The 21363-nt window shown below is 40.7% G+C and overlaps 1 protein-coding gene across 9 annotated transcripts in view; it reads left to right on the forward strand.

Moving 5' to 3' along the window:
* GBF1 (golgi brefeldin A resistant guanine nucleotide exchange factor 1) overlaps positions 1–21363 on the forward strand; it is a 133742-nt gene that overhangs the window by 80851 nt on the left and 31528 nt on the right. For all 9 annotated transcript variants that reach the window (XM_049855275.1, XM_049855267.1, XM_049855271.1 and 6 more), the window contains exon 4: positions 18248–18379. In XM_049855275.1, coding sequence (XP_049711232.1) covers positions 18248–18379 — 132 coding nt within the window. The remainder of the gene's footprint in view (positions 1–18247; positions 18380–21363) is intronic.

Below are 21363 nucleotides of genomic sequence, written 5' to 3' on the forward strand. Positions count from 1 at the left end.
CAATTTTCCAGGGAATTTCTTCTTCCTAACTGTAGATTTAACCCTTTCTCTGTGTAGTGCCATGGGCTACCCAGGAAATATGAAATGAGTTATTTGTAAGAAGGAGAAAATGCTAGGATTTCACAGGACCCCTTTGGGATCTGGATTCTCCAACTTATTTCCTATCAAATGCTGTTGTGGAAAAAAGCAGCATGGACTTTGAGTCGGATAAGCCTGGGTTAAAATCTCATCTACTATTGGGTGATCTTGGGCAGTTACTTGGCCTCTTTGGACCTCCACTTTCTCATCTGTAAAGTGCAGATAAAAATTTGCCTTGCGGGGTTCTTGTGAGGATTAAATGAGATAATACGTATAAGGTGCCTAGTAGAATGCATACTTTGCATATAGTAGGCACTTGCCATATGCTGATTTTCTTCTCCTTTCTTCACTCTGAATTCTAAGGGTATCTACTCTTCATTTATCCTGTGCCACTTTAGATTTGCCATACAAGCAGCCTCTTGCATCTTAGATTTTTTTGTTTTTCTTCTAGAATCTAACTCTATAAGTGTGTTAGAGCAGAGGAATCATTTCACATAATATGCAGAATCCCTCTGAGTGTCCTCAGTTAGCTGGAGGATGGAAAACGGGCCTCTATGAGAATGCTGAGGACTGCAAGACCTGCCTTCCCTCTCTGATCCTGGAGGCCACATGAGCTTTGAAGAGTTATAAAATTCTATAGTGTTAGGCACTTTACCAAAGAAGACATTCAGGCTGCTAACAGATACATGAGAAAATGCTCATGATCATTAGCTATTAGAGAAATACAAATCAAAACTACAATGAGATTCCATCTCACCCCAACAAGGCTGTCATTAGTCCAAAAAACACAAAATAATAAATGTTGGAGAGGTCGTGGAGAGACTGGAACACTTATACACTGCTGGTGGGAATGTAAAATGGTACAACCACTTTGGAAATCAATTTGGCACTTCCTTAAAAAGCTAGAAATAGAACTACCATAGGTCCCAGAAATTCCACTCCTTGGAACATACCCTAAAGAAATAAGAGCCTTCACACGAACAGATATATGCACACCCATGTTCATTGCAGCACTGTTTACAATAGCAAAAAGAGGGAAGCAACCAAGATGCCCATCAACGGATGGATAAATAAATTATGGTATAATCACACCATGGAATACTATGCGATGATTAAGAACAGTGAACCTGTGAAACATTTCATAACATGGAGGAATCTGGAAGGCATTATGCTGAGTGAAATTAGTCAATTGCAAAAGGACAATATCGTATGAGACCACTATTATAAGAACTCTAGATAAGGTTTAAACACAGAAAAAAAAAATTCTACAGTGTTAGAGCTAAAATAAATCATAGAGGTCATCTAGTCCCACCCCTGTATTTTATAGAGGAAGAACTGTGGCTCAGAGAAGGTCATGTCTTTCACAAGGCCTCATAAGAGAGTAGTGGCAATTCTGGAGCTAGAGCTCTGACTTGACTTGTCTATTACTATGATTATAATTTAATTTTTTGAAGACCCTCTGAGTTCTAAGAACCAAGGGCCTAACTTTTGTTTGTGTGTGAACTTTCTTCTTCTGCATTGGAACCCTGATCATATTCTTAGAAATAGAGATGTAAACACTGTTGAGGAAATTTCAGTGAACAATAGGACCTTTTTGAAGGGTATATTAGTTTGGGAAACAATAAGGCCTTCTTGTAGGATATATTAGTTACCACCTGAAAGTCTCTTCTTTCCCCAAAGGTTGCCTAATAGGCGTTGAGGTGGCAGCTCAGCTAGCTGTTGAGCCTCAGCTTCCAGAAGGGTGAGTTGGAAAGCAAATTTGTTTCTTTTGTTCTATCCTCATTCTCCCAAATAATGGTAAGTAGGAGAGGCTCACCCCAAACCACCGGCTCTTTTTTTTTCATTTAGTTGAGGTGTAATTATCATACAATAAAGTACATAGATTTAGATGTTCAGTTGATGGGTTTTGATAATTGTGTTAACCCATGTGATCACCACCACCACCACCACACACACACAAAAGATAAAGAACATTTTCATTGCCCTAGAAAGTTCCCTCATGCTCCCTTTTGAGTCAGCCCCCCTACTCCTCCTCCCCGCACCCCCTCACATACAAGCACTTTTTTTATTTCTACCACCATAGATTAGGTTTCATATAAATGGAGTCATGCAGGATATATTCTTTTGTGCCTAGTTTCTTTTCATTTGGCATGTTTTTGGAATTCAACCATGCTGCATGTAACAGTAGTTTCTTCTTTTTCTTATTCCTGAGCAGTGTTCCATTGTATGGATATACCATAAGAAAAGTTATACATTCTTCTACTGAAGGACATTTAGGCTGTTTTTAGTTTTTGGCTATTACGAATAAGGCTACTATAAACATTCCTGTACAAGTCTTCTTCGTGAACGTGTGTTTTCATTTCTCTTGGATAAATACTGGAGAGTGAAATTACCCCCAGCTCTATCTTTTCTTCCCCTGAGGGGCTAGGCTCTTTAAGTTGAGGATTTGGCAAGAGAGGCAAACTCGCATCATCAGGGTTCCTGCGCCAGAGCACAGGGCCTGAATTGGACACTTAAAAAGCTGAAACAGGTGTTTGAAACCCTACTCTGGCCTCTTTGTTTGGTGCCAGCCCCCTGAAAGACTGAATCTCTTCCAGCAGAGTTCAGGCCTAATCTAATGGATGCTGGATTAGGGACTTTTGTAGGAGGTAGCTGCCTTAGCACTTCATATTAGTATATTACTGTGACCTAGTACATTTGAAGCAGGCAAATGAACATCTTCATGTAAGACGGGGACCCTTGGCGGCCTAAATGCTGCTTGAATAAGGGCTAGTTAGGCTGTATATCGGATGAATGCCCTTCCCCACCCCCGTTTCCTACCCCCACCGGTTCTCCTTGAAGTGGTGTGCAATGGAAGTCAGCACTTCTCTTAGTAAAGTTAATATTGCCAAGGACCTTTGGTCTGGTAGGGTTTGATATCCTGTGTGTCAAATGATATGGGAAATAGATCATGCTGTGATAAATTTTCTCTCTATATTTTTAATACCTGTGTTTTACCTAGGTCTTGAGGAACTAATTCTCATGGGCAGAGGGTTAAAGCAAGAAGCCGAAGATCAGAGTATAGCTACCAAAGCCAAACTACTTAATGTACCAAAGCAGTGGTTTCTCTAGCCATGTTCAGTGGAGTTGAAATTGATAGAAGTATGATCTATCTTTAGGAGCCCTGGTGACACAATGGTTAAGCGCTAGGCAGCTAACTAAAAGGTCAGCAGTTCGAACCCATAAACCACTCTGAGGGAGGAAGATGTGGCAATCTGCATCCCTAAAGATTACAGCCTTGGAAACCCTGTGGGGCAGTTCTACTCTGTCTTACAGAGTTGCTATGAGTTGGAATCAACTCAACGCAGCAGTGGGTTTTTTGGTTTGTTTTATGATCTCTCTTTAAAAGACTTTTCCAACTGAAGATTTAGAAATAGGTTGCAATTCCATGTATTTTCTGATATCGGTTAGAAGAGCCCGGGGAAACAAGAAATATGTAGGCTGTCCATGCTACGCTAGCCTCTCCACAGACTCTTCAGGGGCAAGTGTGTTTCTGAATTCAGTTCTACCTTCAGAGGTTTCGCCATTCCGTTTTAAACCAATTTGAATATCATCAGGCCCAGCGTTGAAAGGCAGGGCCTAGTGTTAATCTGTATCAGGTAGACTCCATTCCTTGGTGTTAAGTAGGCTGAGATGCAATCTTTTTCCTTTTAATTATTGCATAGTAAAATTGACTTTTTTTTTATTGTGCTTTACGTGAAAGTTTACAATTCAAGTCAGTTTCTCACACAAAAACTTATATACACATTGTTATATGACCCTAGTTGCTCTCCCTACGATGTGACAGCACACTCTTCCTCTCCTCCCTGTACTTCCCATGTCCAGTCAACCAGCTCCTGTCCCCCTCTGCCTTCTTATCTCACCTCCAGACAGGAACTGCCTATTTAGTCTCATGTGTCTACTTGAGCTAAGAAACACATTACTCACCAATATCATTTTATGTCTTATACTCCGATCTAATCTTTGTCTGAAGAATTGGCTTCAGGAATAGTTTTAGTTTTTGGCTAACAGAGGGTCCAGGAACCATGACCTCTGGGGTCTCTCCAGTCTCAGTCAGACCGTTAATTAAGTCTGGTCTTCTTACTGGAATTTGAGGTCTGTATCCCACTTTTCTCCTGCTCCATCAGGGATTCTCTGTTGTGTAAAATTGACTTTTTTGTTGTTGTCATACAGTTTTTATGAATTTTAACACATGTATAGATTTGTGAAACTACTACCACAAGAGAATATAGAACAGTTGGTTTCATCACCCCAGAAAACTCCTTCCTGCTATCCCTTTGTAGTCATACTATTGCCCAGCCCCTAACCCCTGTCAACACTGACCTGTTCTCCATCACCAGAGTTTTATATCAAGAAGGCCATATAAATGGAATCATACAGTATGCAACCTTTTGAGACTAGCTTCTTTAACTCAGCATGATGCCTTTGAGATTTGTCCAAGCTGATACACGTCATCAATAGTTCGTTGCTTTTTATTGCTGAGTAGTAGTCCATTGTACCACAGCATCCATTCATCAGTTGAAGGATATTTGGATTTCCCAGTTTGGGGCAATTATGAATAGAGCTGCTATAAACATTTGTATACAGGTTTTTTATGTGAACATAGGTTTTCATTTCTCTAGGGTAAATAACCAGGAGTTGGATTTCTGGGTCAAAGAGTATGTTTAACTTTATAAGAAACTGTGCCAAACTGTTTTCCAGAGTGGCCGTAGCACTTTTCATTCCCACCAGCAATTGTGATAGCTCGAGTTTCTCCACATCCTTAGCAGCAGTTGGTGTTTTCAGTATTTTTATTTAAGCCATTCTAGTATAGGGTAACTATGAGTCGAAATCAACTCAACGGCAGCGGGTTTTGGTTTTTTGGTTTTTCAGTAGATGGGTAACAGTGTCTCAATGTGGTTTAAATTTGCATTTCCCTAATGACTAACAAAGGAGCCCTGGTGGAGCAGTGGTTAAACACTTGGCTGCTAACCAAAAGGTTCAAACCTACCAGCCCCTCTGCAGGAGAAAGATGGGGCAGTCTGCTTCTTTAAAGATTGCTGTTGTTGTTAGGTGCTGTTGAGACAGTTCCAACTCATAGCAGCCGTATGTACAACAGAACGAAACACTGCCCGGATCCTGCACCAACTGCACAATCATTTACTATGTTTGAACCCATTATTGCAGCCACTGTGTCAATCCATTTCATCGAGGATTTTCCTCTTTTTACACTGACCCTCTAATTTACCAAGTGTGTTGTCCTTCTGGATTGGTCCCTCCTCATAACATGTCCAAAGTACATGAGAGGAAGTCTCGCTATCCTTGCTTGTTCTAAGGAGCACTATGGCTGTGCTTCTTCCAAGACAGACTTATTTGTTCTTCTGGCAGTCCATGGTATGTATATTCAGTATTCTTCACCAACAACATAATTCAAAGGCATCAATTCTTCTCAGTCTTCCTTATTCATAGTCCAGCATTCACATGCATATGAAGCAATTAGGCGCGAGTCAGGTGCACCTTAGTCCTCAAAGTGACATCGTTGCTTTTCAACACTTCAAAGAGGTTGTTTACAGACTGGCCTGATGCAGTACGCTGTTTGATTTCTTGACTGCTGCTTCCATGGGCATTGATTGTGGAGTCAAGTAAAATGAAATCCTTGACAATTTCAATATTTTCTCCATTTAGCTTGGTGTTGCTTATTGGTCCAATTGTGAGGATTTTTTGTTTTAGGCTGAGGTATATCCATACTGAAAGCAGTGGTCTTTGATCTTCATCAGTAAGTGCTTCAAGTCGTCTTCACTTTCAGCAAGCAAGATTACAGTCTTGGAAGCCCTAGCGGGGGCAGTTCTACCCTGTCCTATAGGGTCGCTATGAGTAGGCATCGACTAAACAACAGTGGGTTTGGTTTGGTTTGGAATAGCTAATGGCTACCTCAAGCGCAGCCACCACCCATCTGAGTAGAGACTTGCTTGTTACTATTATACTGAACAGGTTTCAGCAGAGCTTCTAGGCTAAGACAGACAAGGAAGAAAGGCCTGGCAATCTACTTTTGAAAAATCAGCCAGTGAAAACCCTGTGGTTTACAGTGGTCCAATCGCATTGTGCATGGGGTTTCCATGAGCCGCGGATCAACTCAATGGCAGCTAACAAGAACAACAATGGGTAATAACGTGTAGCATCTTTTCATGTGCTTATTTGCTATTCATATATCCTTTTTTGGTGAGGTATCTGTTCTTTTGCCCATTTTTCTTTTTTTTTTATTGTGGTAAAAATATATGCAGTAAAACATTTGCCAATACATTTGCCAAACATATAGTAAAACATTTGCCAATACAGTAATCTGTACATGTATAATTCAGTGACATTGAATACATTCTTCATGTTGTGCAGCCTTTTTCAAATTATTACACCACCATTAACATAAAGCAAAAGCTTTCCTTTTCTCTCCCACAGCTGTAACCGCTAATCCTTGGTTTCTGTATATTTGCTTGTTTCATACAAGTGAGATCAAATGATATTTGTCCTTTTGTAGCTGACTTATTTCACTTAGCATGATGTTTTCAAGGTTCATCCATGTTGTGACATGTGTCAGGACTTCATTTCTCTTTATGGCTGAGTAATATTCTATTGTATGTATATACCACATTCTGATTATTCATTCATGTGTTGATGGACATCAGATGTCCATATTTTGGCTTTTGTGAAAGGTACTGCAATGTAACATTAGTTGTACAGGTTTCCCTTTGTGTTCCTACTGTCACTTTTTCTGGATATGTACCTAGGATTGGGATTGGTGGGTCATATGATAGTTTCTATGTTCAACTTTTTAAGGAAGTGCCAACCTATTTTCCATGGTGGCTGTACCATTTTACATTTCCAGCAGCAGTGGATGAGGGTTCCAATTTCTCCACAACCTCCCCCACAACTGTTGTTTTCCATTTTTATCCTTGCCATTCTAATGGGGGTGAGTTGGTATTTCCTTGTGGTTGTGATTTGCATCTCCGTAATGGCTAATGATGTTGAGCATCTTTTCACATGCTTGTTGGCCATTTGAATATCCTCTTTGATGAAATGACTGTTCAAGTCCTTTGCCCATTTTTTAATTGAGTTGTTTGTCTTTTGTTGTTAACTTTTGTCCATTTTTAATTGAATTTTATTATTATTACTATTAAGAGTTTTGAGAGTTCTTTATCTACTCTGGATATAAGTCCTTTGTTGGAAATGTGATTTACAAGTATTTTTTTCCAGTCTTTAGCTTGTCCTTTAATTCTCTTAATAGCATCTTTCAAAGAGCAGACATTTTTACTTTTGCTAAATTTCAAGTTATTAGTTTTTTTCTTTTATGGATTATGCTTTTTTACTACATGTCTAAGTACTCATTTCCTAACTGTAGGTCAAAAAGATATTCTCCTATGTTTTCTTCTAAAAGTGTTTTAGTTTTAAGTTTTACACTTGGATTTGTGATCCATTTTGAGGTAATTTTCTTAAAAGTATGAGGTTTTGAGATCCCCTTTTTTTTTTTTGTATATGGATGTTCCAACACCATTTGGTGAAATCAGTGCCTTTTTAGATACCAAATTCTCATTAGAACTGTACCTTCTTGTCTAGAAGTGAAGGAGTTGCAGAGACCCATCCTCTCATTCTAGGAATCACCCTTGTTCCTGTTCCTTGTCTCTTTCTGAGTCTTTCTAAATTTGGGTATGTTTTTAATGCCATGTAATGGGACATTCATTATTTATAAGTTGATTGGGCATAAAGTATTTAATTATAAAATGGCTATCCATCACAAAGAGGCATATGGGCTGCAAAAAAACATTAACTCTGAATTCTGGGCTAGAAAGCAATTTTACCAAAATAATACATCTTTTGTATTTAGTGCACAGTTAGGGGAAAACAAGAGAGAGGGACAGACAGATGTTAGGAGAACAGGTGTTAGCTGGCTCCGGGCTCTGACCCATGTTTTGTGAGGTTTTCCCCAAGTTTCAGGATTGCTTTTTCCAGAATCAGCTGTTTTGAAGATTCTCTTGACACCTTTCAGAGCAAGTAAGGTGTGACTTTTCAGAGTATTGCTGCTCCCATAAACTGTCCATTCTCTAGGTAACAGACAGGCCTTTAGAGGCAGCAATGGCAAGTGGTTAGACTTGTCCTGGCCTCATCTCTTACGTTTTTGATGCCTTGGTTTTCTCCCATCAGTAAAATGGGGAATGTCCCTTTTCATAAAGTTCATAAGCCTGTTAGCATAAGGGTGGCTGAGGCAGAATAAGATTCCTCAGTCTTGGTATCACTAAGAATTTATGATATGCTGCTGTAGTAACTGTTACCAGCTGTTGGAGAAAGGTGAATTCGTAGGATTCTGTATGCTTTTTTTTTTTTTGTACACTTAAGGAACAGGGAGAGGTTGTTTAGCACACTTGTCATTGATGCCCTTTGGGGATTCTCTGATTCTTCTCCAGTAGCTTCAGCATTGACCCTTCAGGCTTTTCCATCATCTGTAGACTTTGCTAATGTTGATTCAGATTTAGTTCTTTTTTATTTCCTTTTACTTCCCTTCAGGGCCTCTAGAGGAAACCTGACAGGGTGGTAATTGATAATAAACCTGTAATTTGTCTTCTCTTCTAACTGCAGTGGAACAACCAAGTTTTTTACTAGATTATGAGAGGAACTAGGGTTGAGAAAGCTGCTCCAAGTGTAATGGCTGTGTAAGAAAGCTGGGTGAATTGTTCTGTTTTAAAATGTGGCAGTAGAAGTTTTTAATTTCTCCTGGGCTTTCAAATTGCCTGCTGAAGTTTACACTTGCTCTTGTACAATGCACGCAGAAAACGGCAAGGCAGAATGAAGAGCCACAGCACCTCTGGTTTGCCAGTACGTTACAACCTAATTGCCTTCCTTTCAATATGTGCCAATTTCCTTTAGAAGAAAGAGAACTAGTGTTTAGAATTGATATGCATCAAACTTGTGCTCTCAGTAAGACAGATGGATCAGTTTGTCCTTAGGCCTCTGTGATATGTCTGAGGTTAGTCCCTGTGGGCCTCATTTAGCCCTGCTGGCCTTGTTAAAGGGGCCTTACTCTCCCTCCTGGATTAGAAGTGAACCTGGGCAAACCTGACTCTTAATTTGTGTGGCTGTACTAAAAATCAATAACTGTGTTTAGTCACTACTTAGGAGGAAGAACAGTATAGAAGAAACTTCAATTCTGAGATAGTTGACTTTTAAAATTTTATTTGCCATCCAAGTCATGCCGTTAATATATCTAATAATAAACCTGTGGCAATAGATGGTATAATATTTATGAGCATAATGCAGTGTTTAAGAGCATGGACTTCAGAGTCAGAACAGACCTGGGTTCAAATTCTACCTCTTTCACTTATTGTCAGACCCTTGTTTTCCTTACCTGTAAAAAATGGGGAGATTAATAATTACTTGTCAGAGGATAAAATAAAATAATCTATGTATGATAATTATATTTAATTATCTGTGTAGCTGTTGCTGATGTCTGAGGCAAATTATAGTTGTCATCCTGGGCAGTGGAATGGGATTCTTCTTATAAGGGTGGTAGATAGTGGCTCCTAGCAACAAGATCCATATTTATGCCTATTTCCAAGAAAGGCGATCCAACCAAATGCAGAAATTGGCAAACAATATCATTAATATCACAGGCAAGCAAAATTTTGCTGAAGATCATTCAAAAGCTGCTGCAGCAGTATATCAAATAGGGAATTGCCAGAAATTCAGGCTGGTTTCAGAAGAGGACGTGGAACCAGGGATATCATTGCTGATGTCAGATGGATCCTGGCTGAAAGCAGAGAATACCAGAAGGATGTTTACCTGTGTTTTATCGACTCTGCAAAGACATTTGACTGTGTGGATCATAACAAATTATGGATAACATTACAAAGAATGGGAATTTCAGAACACTTAATTGTGCTCATGAGGAACTTGTACATAGATCAAGAAGCAGTTGTTCAGACAGAACAAGGGGATACTGAGTGGTTTAAAGCCAGGAAAGGTGTGTTAGGGTTGTTACCTTTCACCATACCTATTCAATCTGTATGCTGAACAAATAAATTCGAGAAGCTGGACTGTATGAAGAAGAATGGGGCATCAGGATTGGAGGAAGGCTCATTAACAACCTGTGTAATGCAGATGACACAACCTTGCTTGCTGAAAGTGAAGACTTGAAGCAGTTACTAATGAAGATCAAAGACCACAGCCTTCAGTATGGATTACACCTCAACATAAAGAAAACAAAAATCTTCACGACTGGACCAACGAGCAACATCGTGATAAATGGAGAAAAGATTGAAGTTGTCAAGGATTTCATTTTACTTGGATCCACAATCAACAGCCATGGAAGCAGCAGTCAAGGAATCAAAAGATGCATTGCATTGGGCAAATCTGCTGCAAAGGACCTCTTTAAAGTGTTGAAAAGCAAAGATGTCACCTTGAAGATTAAGGTGCACCTGACCCAAGCCATGGTATTTTCAATCACATCATATGCATGTGAAACCTGGACAATGAATAAGGAAGACCGAAGAAGAATTGACATCTTTGAATTGTGGTGTTGGGGAAGAATATTGAATGTACCATGGACTGCCAAAAGAGTGAACAAATCTGTCTTGGAGGAAGTACAACCAGAGTGCTCCTTAGAAGCAATGATGGCAAGACTGCATCTTACATATCTTGGACATGTTGTCAGGAGGGATCAGTCCCTGGAGAAGGACATCATGCTTGGTAAAGTACAGCGTCAGCAGAAAAGAGGAAGACCCTTAATGAAATGGATTGACACAGTGGCTGCAAGTATGGGCTCAAGCATAACGATTGTAAGGATGGCGCAGGACCAGGCAGTGTTTTGCTCTGTGGTACATAGGGTTGCTATGAGTCGGAACCGACTTGACAGCACCTAACAACAACAGCAGCAACAAGCCAACCTGACTATTTAGCAGGAATGTTGAAAGTGGGAAGATCATTTCTCTTCCAATCAGGATTTATGCATCATATTGGAGAAAGTTATCCAATGAAGTATTTTTTCATGTGTATGCTGCCTTTAATTGCCTGTCTTATCTTTTGAAAGTGGAGACTAAATACGACCTCAGGCAGATCAGGGTGGCCCCACTCAACAAGGATGAAATGGTAAAAGCAGAACTTCACTGAAAGTAGCATGCTGTTGGTTCCACATGCTGTCAGGGATTTCAACTCTGAAAATGCCTGTCCTCTTCTACATAGAGGTGGACCTGCTCTAGGGATGGAGAGGTGGCCAGTGTCCTGACTGACAAGGTATTTGAGCCAGAGAGCATATATAAGTGCCAAAAACTCTTTGCTTTCTTGATCATCTTGAACCTTTTTGTGCCAGATATCTAGAGGAGTTCTTATGTCATCTCTGGCTTAGTTTGGGAGCCTTGGTGGTGTAGTGGTTAAGAGCTCGGCTGCTAACCGAAAGGTTGGCAGTTCAAACCCACCAGCTGCTCCTTGGAAACCCTATGGGGGAGCTCTCCTTTGTCCTATAGAATCGCTATAAGTCAGAATCGACTCCAAGGCAATGGGTTTGCTTTTGGATTTGGGTTGGTTTGGAACCTTATGAACATGACCCTCTACAAATTTCTTAACGATGGTTCAAGGGAAAATATAAAATTGTGATTTCTAATCCCTTAGGTTTTCAGACTTTAAGTAAACCCCCAGTGTATATAACATTTAAGATAAGGAATTGTTCATGTTTAATCAAAGATGCAATTAAGGTTTGATTTTCTTATTTGTTAAAAAAAAAAAAAGGTCGGGTTAGCCTTTGAGGAATACATCAGCCTGAAGAATGAACAGTTCCCAAAAGGTTTGTAAAAGACCAAGTGTTAGAAATCATTTGTCTTTCGTAGTATAAGTGGTTGGCACTATTACCTTCTACTGCTGGTCCTAGGTAGACTCACGGACCCACTTTTACGTGGATGCTGCAGTGATTAAGCTTTCATCATACTTTGTTAAAGGGTCATAATACACCCGCTCCTCAGTTATCATTTATCTCATTATCTGACATTTTACATTTACGATAATAGTAAAAAATCTACTATCCAACTATTTTGTGCATTAATAACATATGTCTGGCAGTAACACCAACGTGGGAGGCAAGAGTAACACTGGCTATGACGGTTAAGGTTATGTGTCAACTTGGCTGGGCCATGATTCTCAATGGTTTGGCAGTTATGTAATGATGTACTTGGCGATTACGTAATGATGTAGTTATCTTCCATTTTGTAATCTATTGTGATCATCTTCCATTTTTGCATAATACAGATTTTCACAAAAGGTCTTTGGAAACTAACCATGTCTATAAGTGACGAGTGTGTATATCAAAGATAATCTTTTTCCCTCCTGCCTTTACTTCCCCTCTCTACCCATGTCTAAGCATTTGTTTGAGAAAAGGAAATATCTGGAAAACTGTTGAATGATAGGTTAAAAAAAAAAAAACACCATTGGGAGCTTAGGCAAACACACTGGGCTTGCTTTCTCCCCCAAGGCTGCCTTTGTAACAGACTCTCTGCATTCATGTGCCTATACACCCAAATTGTACTTTGTTTTGCAGTTAGAATCATAAGTTTTAGGGATCTAAAGGAGTTAGAATCATAAGTTTTAGGGATCTAAAGGAGTCTTTAAGAATCTACCACCCCCACCACCACCTCCTACTCCTCAGGAAAAACCTGTGAATGAGAAAACTATAGCCCAGAGAAGTGAGGTTTTGCCCAAGGTCACACAGTTAGTGACAGAACCAGGGCTGGGGCTAGTGCATTTCTTTATTTCATTTCTCCTATTGTGCAGGGCAGGGTTGCAAAACCCTGTCTGGATTCAAAATTAGTGGCAAGGTGTTTGACCCTTAAGCTCAGGCTAAGAAATAATTTCTCTGGCAGCTGCTCTCTGACAGTAGTCTTCTCTAGAGTCAGTTTCAGAAATGAAGCCTAAATTTACCCTACCTGGCCATTCACAAGCCTGGAAAACTCAAAGCTGATAAACAAAGGTATGTCGGGTATTGCAGATATACCACAGACTTCTGGCTTTGCCATGGTTTAGTTTTGCTCATCCTATGGGCTGCTGGAAACCCTGATGGCATAGTGGTTAAGTGCTACAGCTGGTAACTAAAATGTCAGCAGTTCAGATCTACCAGGCACTCCTTGGAAGCTCTGTGGGGCAGTTCTACTCTGTCCTATAGGGTCGACGGCAGTGGGTTTCGTTTCTTACGGACTACTACTCTTAATGTCCCCAAGTGACCACAAAGAGCACAGGTCCTTCTTACTGAATTTATAGTACCTCAGAAATTCCAGTTGCAGATCATTCTCAATCTTACGTTGACTTTTACAAGAAATTTTCTTGTTTCCTTTTTTTTTTTTATAGCATAATCAGAAAAGTAGAATATGAAGACTTAACACTTTCTCCTAAAATGGAATGTGCAGGCATAGACAGAAAATCCCAAAACCAAATAGCTGTTTGTGCTCAGATAATGCTGTTTTGTCTCTGGATGTCAAGAGGGGTAAATGAACTAGATTTCTGTTTTTATCATGCTATAATTCATTAGTCTTTATACATGATCCAACTTGTGAACGATGATACTGTCTCCAGGAACATGGACCAATATTTACAGGATAAAGAGCTAGGATGGGTGGGTGGGGGGCAGGGGGAGCAGGCTGGTGAGACTCTAGAAAGCAAGAAGGGAAAAGTAGGCTCAGAGGGCAAAAGGGTCGAGACAGGCATTTCTGAAGCCAAATGGTGTTGAAATAATATACCATAGGCCTTTTTCCTTGTCAGCATAATCCAATTGAGAATGCCCAACCGTCCCTGATAAGAGTCACTCAGGAGTAAAGAGCTTCACAACCAGAGAAAGCAGCTTATGTGTGCATTTTGGCTCAGGAATGTGCCAGCCCAATGCTGGCCAAATGAGAAAAGGCTGTTGTAGGCTGGAGAACACAAGCCTTCTGGAAGAATAGTGGCTGTTCCCCTGTAGGCTAGGAGGAAAGTATTCCCTTCTCTCCAGGGCAGTGTTTGAGGTCACACATTGAGGCCTTTGACATATATTATAAGAGAGGGTGGAAACTCCACCATGAAAAGAGAAAACAGTGTCAGGATCCATCCCTCTTGTCACCTCATCATCTGAGAGGTCGGGAAATTTGGGGGACTTCTATAGATTCTCAGATTAACATCAGGCCAAACCAAGACATCTCCATTTTAATGTTGTAATACAGGGAGTTGAGCTCCCAAGCTCCTTGTTCACTGGTAGTGGGCCAGGTATGGGCAGAACACCACCAAAACATCTCCAAAGGACTTCACTTTGCTTTGGGTTGAAGTGGTATATGGGCTTCTCCAGAAATAGTTTAACAATTCTTGTTGTTATTAGGGATTGACTGGCGAGGAGGTAGGCCTGGATTTGATTTTAGAAGCAGGTGGCGTAGTCCTAGAAGTGTTCTTCCTCCAATGGAAGCAGGAGGGTTGGATTTCCCTGCCTTGTACCCGTTCCTTTTTTCTCTTCCCGTCTTAGAACATGAACCAGTTACCTTCAGAGCACCCCTCTACCTGATCTGCACTCTCTGTTTACTGGACTGTTTGTGCCTTGAGGTTGACAGCCTTCCAGGGCGGGAATTTTGGCTGCTTGGCTGCGGTGTCAGGTATCTCCTTGGTTGTGAAATTACTCAGCCTGCTTACTATGGGCAGCATCATGGCACCTCTGCCCTGGAGAGCTCAGGCAGCTCTTCTTGCTCTTCTGAAGGAGATCCAGACAGTTGAATCTCAGTCCTCAGGCAGGTTGAGCCGGAAGGCAGTATACCAGAAACCTTTCTGCCCTGGCTTGATGAAGCAGTAGTGTTGAATGGCTAGCAGCACAGCTTTTGGAGTCAGGTGGACCTGAATTTGATTCCTGCTTCTACCATTTGCTAGTTGTATGATCTTAGGTGATCTTTCCAAGACTCATTTTCATCTTCAAAGTGGGGATAATTGTAAGGAGAGAAGGTATGTATAGTGCTTAGCACATAGCATCGCACAAAGTAATAAATGGTTGCTCCTGTTGTTACTATCGTTATCTCTTCTAAATGGATGATTTTTTCATTCATTCATTTGAAAAAGGAAGTCTGTTCCATTCTCTGATACTACACATACCTTAGAGAAAGCTAAAGCCTAAGAGATAGTCCAAACTGCATCATAAATAACCACCATCAATTATTTTGGTATTTATCCTTAACTTCTATCCTCTTGAAGGTTTAGGAATGAAAGGTAGAAGACCTGCTGTTGAATATTTTGATATTCACTTGAATCTTAATAAACTTGTATACAGCATAAAGAACACTGGTCTGGGACTCCAGAACTAAAAAATCAGCTCTTTATTTTGCACTTTATTCCACGCATTGTACCAAGTGTTTTACATCCACTAAAGGAGATCATGTACGTAAAGTGCGTGACACTGTGCCTGGCACATATGTATATGCATATGCAATAAATGTTAGCTGCTGTTTATTTTTCAAAATATCTTAATTATCACCCATTTTTTTTTTTTTACAGGTGATAAAATAAAGGCATAGAAAGGTTACGTAACTAAGGTCACACAGCTACTTAGTTGCAGAACTAGAATTTTAACTTTAAAGCCCATGTTTTTACCTGGTACCCTCAACTTCTAGTCCTGGCTTCAACACTAACTGGCTATGTGGCATTATACAAATTACCTAACCTCCCTAAGCCTTAGTTATCTCATTTGTAAACTATTTTTAGGGACATTTTTAGCTGTAATATCCCAGGATTTAGAGAGTTTTCTAGAGTGGTAGCCAAGAAGTAGGACTTAACTATCTAGGAATCAAAGCGTAATCTGCAGATCAGTGTGGGTCCGTGATACAATGCATACAGAAATTGAGGGAAACTCTTTAGAAATTTTTATAGCAACTTGGCAGAGTAGTTTTTGTGCATGTTGATTCTAATAATAAAAATTGGAGTTGTGTATTATGTCTTTTTTTTTAATTTCCTTTTACTAGCAATTCATTTTTATTGTATTTTATAAAAGTATGGGTCTGCAATGGGCTGATACAAACAACAACAAAAAAAAATTGGCCCTTACCACAGACAGTTTGAAGAGCACTATTCTAGAGGGCCCAACTGAACATTTCACCAGGCTTATAAATTAAAATTCCAGGCTTTAAATGTTTACAGACAAACCAAAAAAAAAAACAAACCCATTGCCATCCAGTCAATTCTGACTCATAGCAGCCCTATAGGACAGAGTAGGACTGCCCCAGGGAGTCTCCAAGGAGCTGCTGGTGAATTCGAACTGCTGAACTTTTGGTTAGCAGCTGAGGTCTTAACCACTGCGCCACCAGGGCCCCCCTTAAATTAGGAATGCCCTTGCTAGTAATGCCCAGCTAGGAGAACTTCCCGCCCCCAAACCTGCAGAAGTTCTCTTAGAGCTTCTCTGATCCTCCTGGAAATCAGCAGTTGAACCTAGAGAGCAAAATTCCAATTCTGCCTAGACCAAACTCTGAAAAGTTAGCTTCATATACCATGATTCCCCTTCCCTCCTTTTTTTTCCCAGGGGGTGGAGGAGTGAGGGTGATAGCGAGGGTCCTGGTGGGCTCGTTAAAAAGTCCAACCCTTCTAGTTTTCCAGCAGTAAATTTCCATAAAGCATCTATTGACTCACAGAATGGAAGTGCTGGAATGTGTTTCTTAGCAGGCATTGTTAATTAAAACAAAACAAAAAAAGAAGGGAGAGGAAGTTTCGACCCTGGCTGTAAAACCTTTCACCATGAAGGAAGACATGAAGCAAGTACAGTTGATATTTCAGTTTTTCCAAATATTTCTATTCCTTACATCTCAACCCCCATACGCCTCCCTCCCCCCGCCTGCCCCGCCCGCCCTATGAAGGTTTTCCTGCAAATTCTTCATCTGTAGGTGGGGGCAGTGGGGGATGAGAAGCAGGTTTTATACAGCTGATGTGATCGCTATACAGACAAACTTGGAAAATGCTACCCAATCTGCTGATTAATTAAAGCATTAATCTGAGCAGCCAGGAGGAGGGAATGTTTACCCTGAGAGGGAGGTGATAGGAATTGAGTGGGAAGCTCCCTGCATTTGCATGAAAATAAAGGTGCTTAGGAAACCCAGCTTCCTTTTGTCTGTAAAGGTGGGGCAGCGTGATCACATCCTTAGCTCTTTCTGGCCTATTTAGGGAGCCTTTTAGGAAGCTGGTCTCTGAAAAATGAAATCATAGCAGAATCTAGAAAAACAAAAAATTCAACCCTGAGCAGGGTAGAGTAGGGAGCAAGTCTAGTGTGGTATAGCTTCGTAGATCTGGAATGAAATTTTTTAAATTTCAGCAGTCTGTACTGGTAATTAGGTACAATAGATACCAGGGTTTTACAAGTTTTAGAATCATATAGCCTGGGCTCAGTTTACAGCTCTGCCTCTTACTCTAGCCAGTCATGTGTCTTACCTGAGTCTAATTTTTCTCATCTGTAAAATAGGGATTATGAATTGCCTCTTCACCTCAGGGCAAGTAACCCTCTGCTCTAGGAAGCGGGGCTGGAGAATGGTTAGGACCTTCTAAGATTACAAATTGCCTCTGTGAGTGAGGGACTGCACAGCCATTTGTTCTTTTTCTGCTTATTTTTTCATAAGGAACTGTTTAAGCCCCAAGGTCCCCCTCCCCCACCAACCCTCCTGGGTTGTGCTATGCTCTTTCCCTAAAAGAAGTGAACTTGCCCATAATAGCAAAAGACGTAAAGACAACCACACTGGGTGTACCTAATAGGGCAGAAGATGAAGTTTACCAGTATATCACTGGAGAGGGTAAGAGATTTGAGCATTTCCTCCTGAAATGGACATGGAAAATTGACCCAGCAATTGATGGTGGTATTATTTGATGATATTAAAGATGATTTGATGATATTGAAGAATTATTGTTAATTCTGTAAAGCACGATAATGGTATTGTGGGGTGTTTTTCTTTCCCCCCTTTCACCTTCTTTATCTCTTAGAGCCACATAAACATGCAAAATTTACAGATAAAGTGGTACAATGTCTAGAACTTGATTCAAGGTAATCCAGAGGGAGAAAGATTGACCCAGTAACCAAGACCTCTAGCCTTTTTCTAGGGTTTAGTTTTTTCAGATGGCATCTCTTCATTCCTCTTTTCTTTTCTTGAAGAACTCTCAGAGATTGAGCCCAATGTGTTCCTTCGTCCATTCCTGGAAGTGATTCGCTCTGAAGATACCACTGGCCCTATCACTGGACTGGCACTCACCTCTGTCAATAAGTTTCTGTCCTATGCACTCATAGGTAAGAGCTCAGACTTTTCTTGGATAACCACAGCACTGCATTTCCTGCCTCTCTGTGGGAGGAGAGGAGGGGCCAGGCCCTAGGCAATGAGCTGGTGATACTGAGAAATTTTTTTCCAGCCATCTCTTTCCTTATATAAGAGAAATATGATTGTTATTGGCTACTTATCATGCTAATTGACTGTTTGTATTGAGTGGGGAAGGGGGGGAGGTTTCACTGGGACTCTGGGTTCTTCTGAGCATGCCTAGGAGGGAGTTAAGGGTATAAGGCCCTTGGAGGTTTTGTTTGTTGATTTGGTTTATTTTTAGTTACTTTTCCAATATAATACATGCCTATTTTATTGTAAGAAGACAAAAAATAAAGAGGTATCTAAAAAAAAAAAAAGTTAATGGTCTGTCTTCTTTCTCAGTGCTTCTTCCCCTGCTTGAGGTAAATAGTGTTAACAGCCTGGTGTGACTCTCTATGTGTGTATAAATATATTTAAGTACCACACCTTTTTTAAAAAGAAATAAAAATAGAATTATGTGCTACATATTTTGTTTTTTCACTTGATAGTATTAGATGTACATGATAGAATTACCAATCTGATCTATTATTTTTGATAGCTCTGTAATTTCCATAGTACAACTATAACACAATTAATCAATCATTTTCTTATTGATTAATATTTAAGTTGTTTGCTATTTGGAGCCATTATAAATAGTGCTAAAAAAAGCATCATTGTTCATATGTCCTTATTTACAAATTTCATTTTGTAGAGCAGATTCCTATTTACCTGGGGTTTCTGGATTGAAGGCCATGTGCATATTACATTTTCATAGGTCCTCCCAGGTTGCCTTCCCAAAAGGTTACAGCATTTTACCCTTCCACCAGCAATGTATAAGAGCATCCATCCCCTTCCCTATCACCAGCACTGAATATTATCACTGTTCTTTACTTATGCTAATCTGGTGGGTGAAAACTGGTATGGTGGTGTTTTTATTTCCTTGAGATTGAACATTTGCTGTTTGAATTTCTTCTCCACTGCCCTTTTTTTTTTTTTTTTCAATTGAGTTGTTGTTGTCTTTGTTTTTCTTATCATTTATAGGAGCTCTTCAGGAATATCAACCCTTAGTCTATGATAGTATTACAAGTATTTTCTCCCAGTCTAGCCCAAATACTTACCTAGTCTGTTGTTTATCTCTGGAATAGTTTATGGTGTCTCCTTTGGATTACTTTTCAGTTGGTCTCATTGTTCAGGGTCCTGGATTCTTTTCCCTTACTGTCAGCCCGTGTGCAAGTGTGAGGAACATAGAAAACACACGGCTGTCTTTGTTTCTAAGTAGGGGAACAAAACAAGATAAGGCTCAGGCTGTAAAATGGCCTTAAGATCAGGGCAAGAAAATTTATCTATTCTAGAAGGTTGGGTTTGCATAGCTGATGCATTCAGGATCCTGAGCAGGAATCCTGGGTGCCAGCTAGGTTCTGAATAGGTGTATCAGCCTCTCCAGGCACCCAAGCCCTTCATACTTTTCCTAAGCGTAATCAGGCCCAGCCAGTTCCAGCCTTGCCCTGAGCACCACCTGCAGGTCATCTCTCTTCACAGCCTCCAGCAGCTGCCCCCTTGTGCCTTTTCCCTCTGCTGTCTTGTCCCTGTTACTTTCTTCCCTTCTTGAACTTGGCAGACAGGCTAGTTATTGGAGACCTCAGGCCAGCTGGTCATTGGAGTTTCCTGTGGCAAGAAAGGAGAATGCTGGAGGTGGCGATTGCAGTGGGCATGAGAAAAGGAGCAGGAAGGAGTATATGAAAGCCAGAAGGCAAAGAAGATAAGATTGGCAAATTTCTATGCAGTCTGCTCCAGACTGGCCTGGATAGGAGGACATTCTGAGGAATAGGTTTTAGGGAAGACAAGCCTGTTAAATGAACCCAAACCAAACAGTCCTGTGTTTAGGCTGTCCGTTCAGAAGAAACACCCCCTCCTCCCTTCCAATCCTGTGACCCAAGGCTTCTGGGATTATTTTAGGTCCCACTGCAAGGACCAGCCTTTTGTTTGGCCCTGCACAGCTGCCAGACCAGGATTTGTCCCACTGATTGCCTTGCTCACTGGCAGGCCCTGCCTATGGTTCTAAAGACCTGTCACTCTTACCTGCCTTTTTAGAAAATTAACTTTGCTGCTTCATTCAAGCTCAGAGTATAAGAGCTATAAAGAGATCAGTTAGATCTTAAACCACCTTAACAAGGAAGATTACTGAAAGAGAGGAAGAAGTTGACCCCCCAGGAGCATTGTGAGATAGGAGCAAGACTACCATTCACTGACCTCTGAAACACCACACAACACTGAGAAGGATCTGGATTTCCTATGGGCCCTGGAGGCCTGAATAAGGACTGTCAGGCAGGGCTGTGAGAGAGGACTCAGGCAAAGGCCTTGAGAGTATAGGATTTTCTGTACTAAGTGGGAAAAACACAGAGAGTTGGGGGTCCTAGAAGGAACTAAGTCACTCCATTATACTCTATATTATCATGAAATTGGCTTCCTTCTCCATGACCTCTGGAGTAGCCACTTCTAGTACTGGGTAGAAGGATGTTTTAAGTAAGACAAAAAGAGTCTTTGACAAGGTGTCAGACTAACCAGGACAGAGAAAGAACAAACGAATACCACTCACAACTAATGAAACTTTTCTGGCTTGTTGTGTGAGCAGTGTTCAGGCTTCTCAGCCATTGCCTGAGCTTTAGGCTCAGGAACTCCCACTAATTTCAGGTGCCAGGAAAGAGAAACTGGTAAGAATTTCTCCTTCTCCTATCACTTACAGCTAGAAGATGTCCCTGTACTACACCATGCTACCGCTAGAGCTACTTTATCACTTATAAAACTTTATCATGTGCCTACCTTTTTTCCTACTTCTGCTCCCTTTTCAGGAACAGCAGTACAAAGGGTCCTTCAGAGCAGACCTGGGGCAGGAGCACCATAACCCAGACAGTTCTGTGGGACCCTGATAGGCCTTGAT

The sequence above is a fragment of the Elephas maximus genome, chromosome 16 (genome assembly GCF_024166365.1).
Source record: "Elephas maximus indicus isolate mEleMax1 chromosome 16, mEleMax1 primary haplotype, whole genome shotgun sequence".
In the NCBI taxonomy this organism is placed as follows: domain Eukaryota; kingdom Metazoa; phylum Chordata; class Mammalia; order Proboscidea; family Elephantidae; genus Elephas; species Elephas maximus.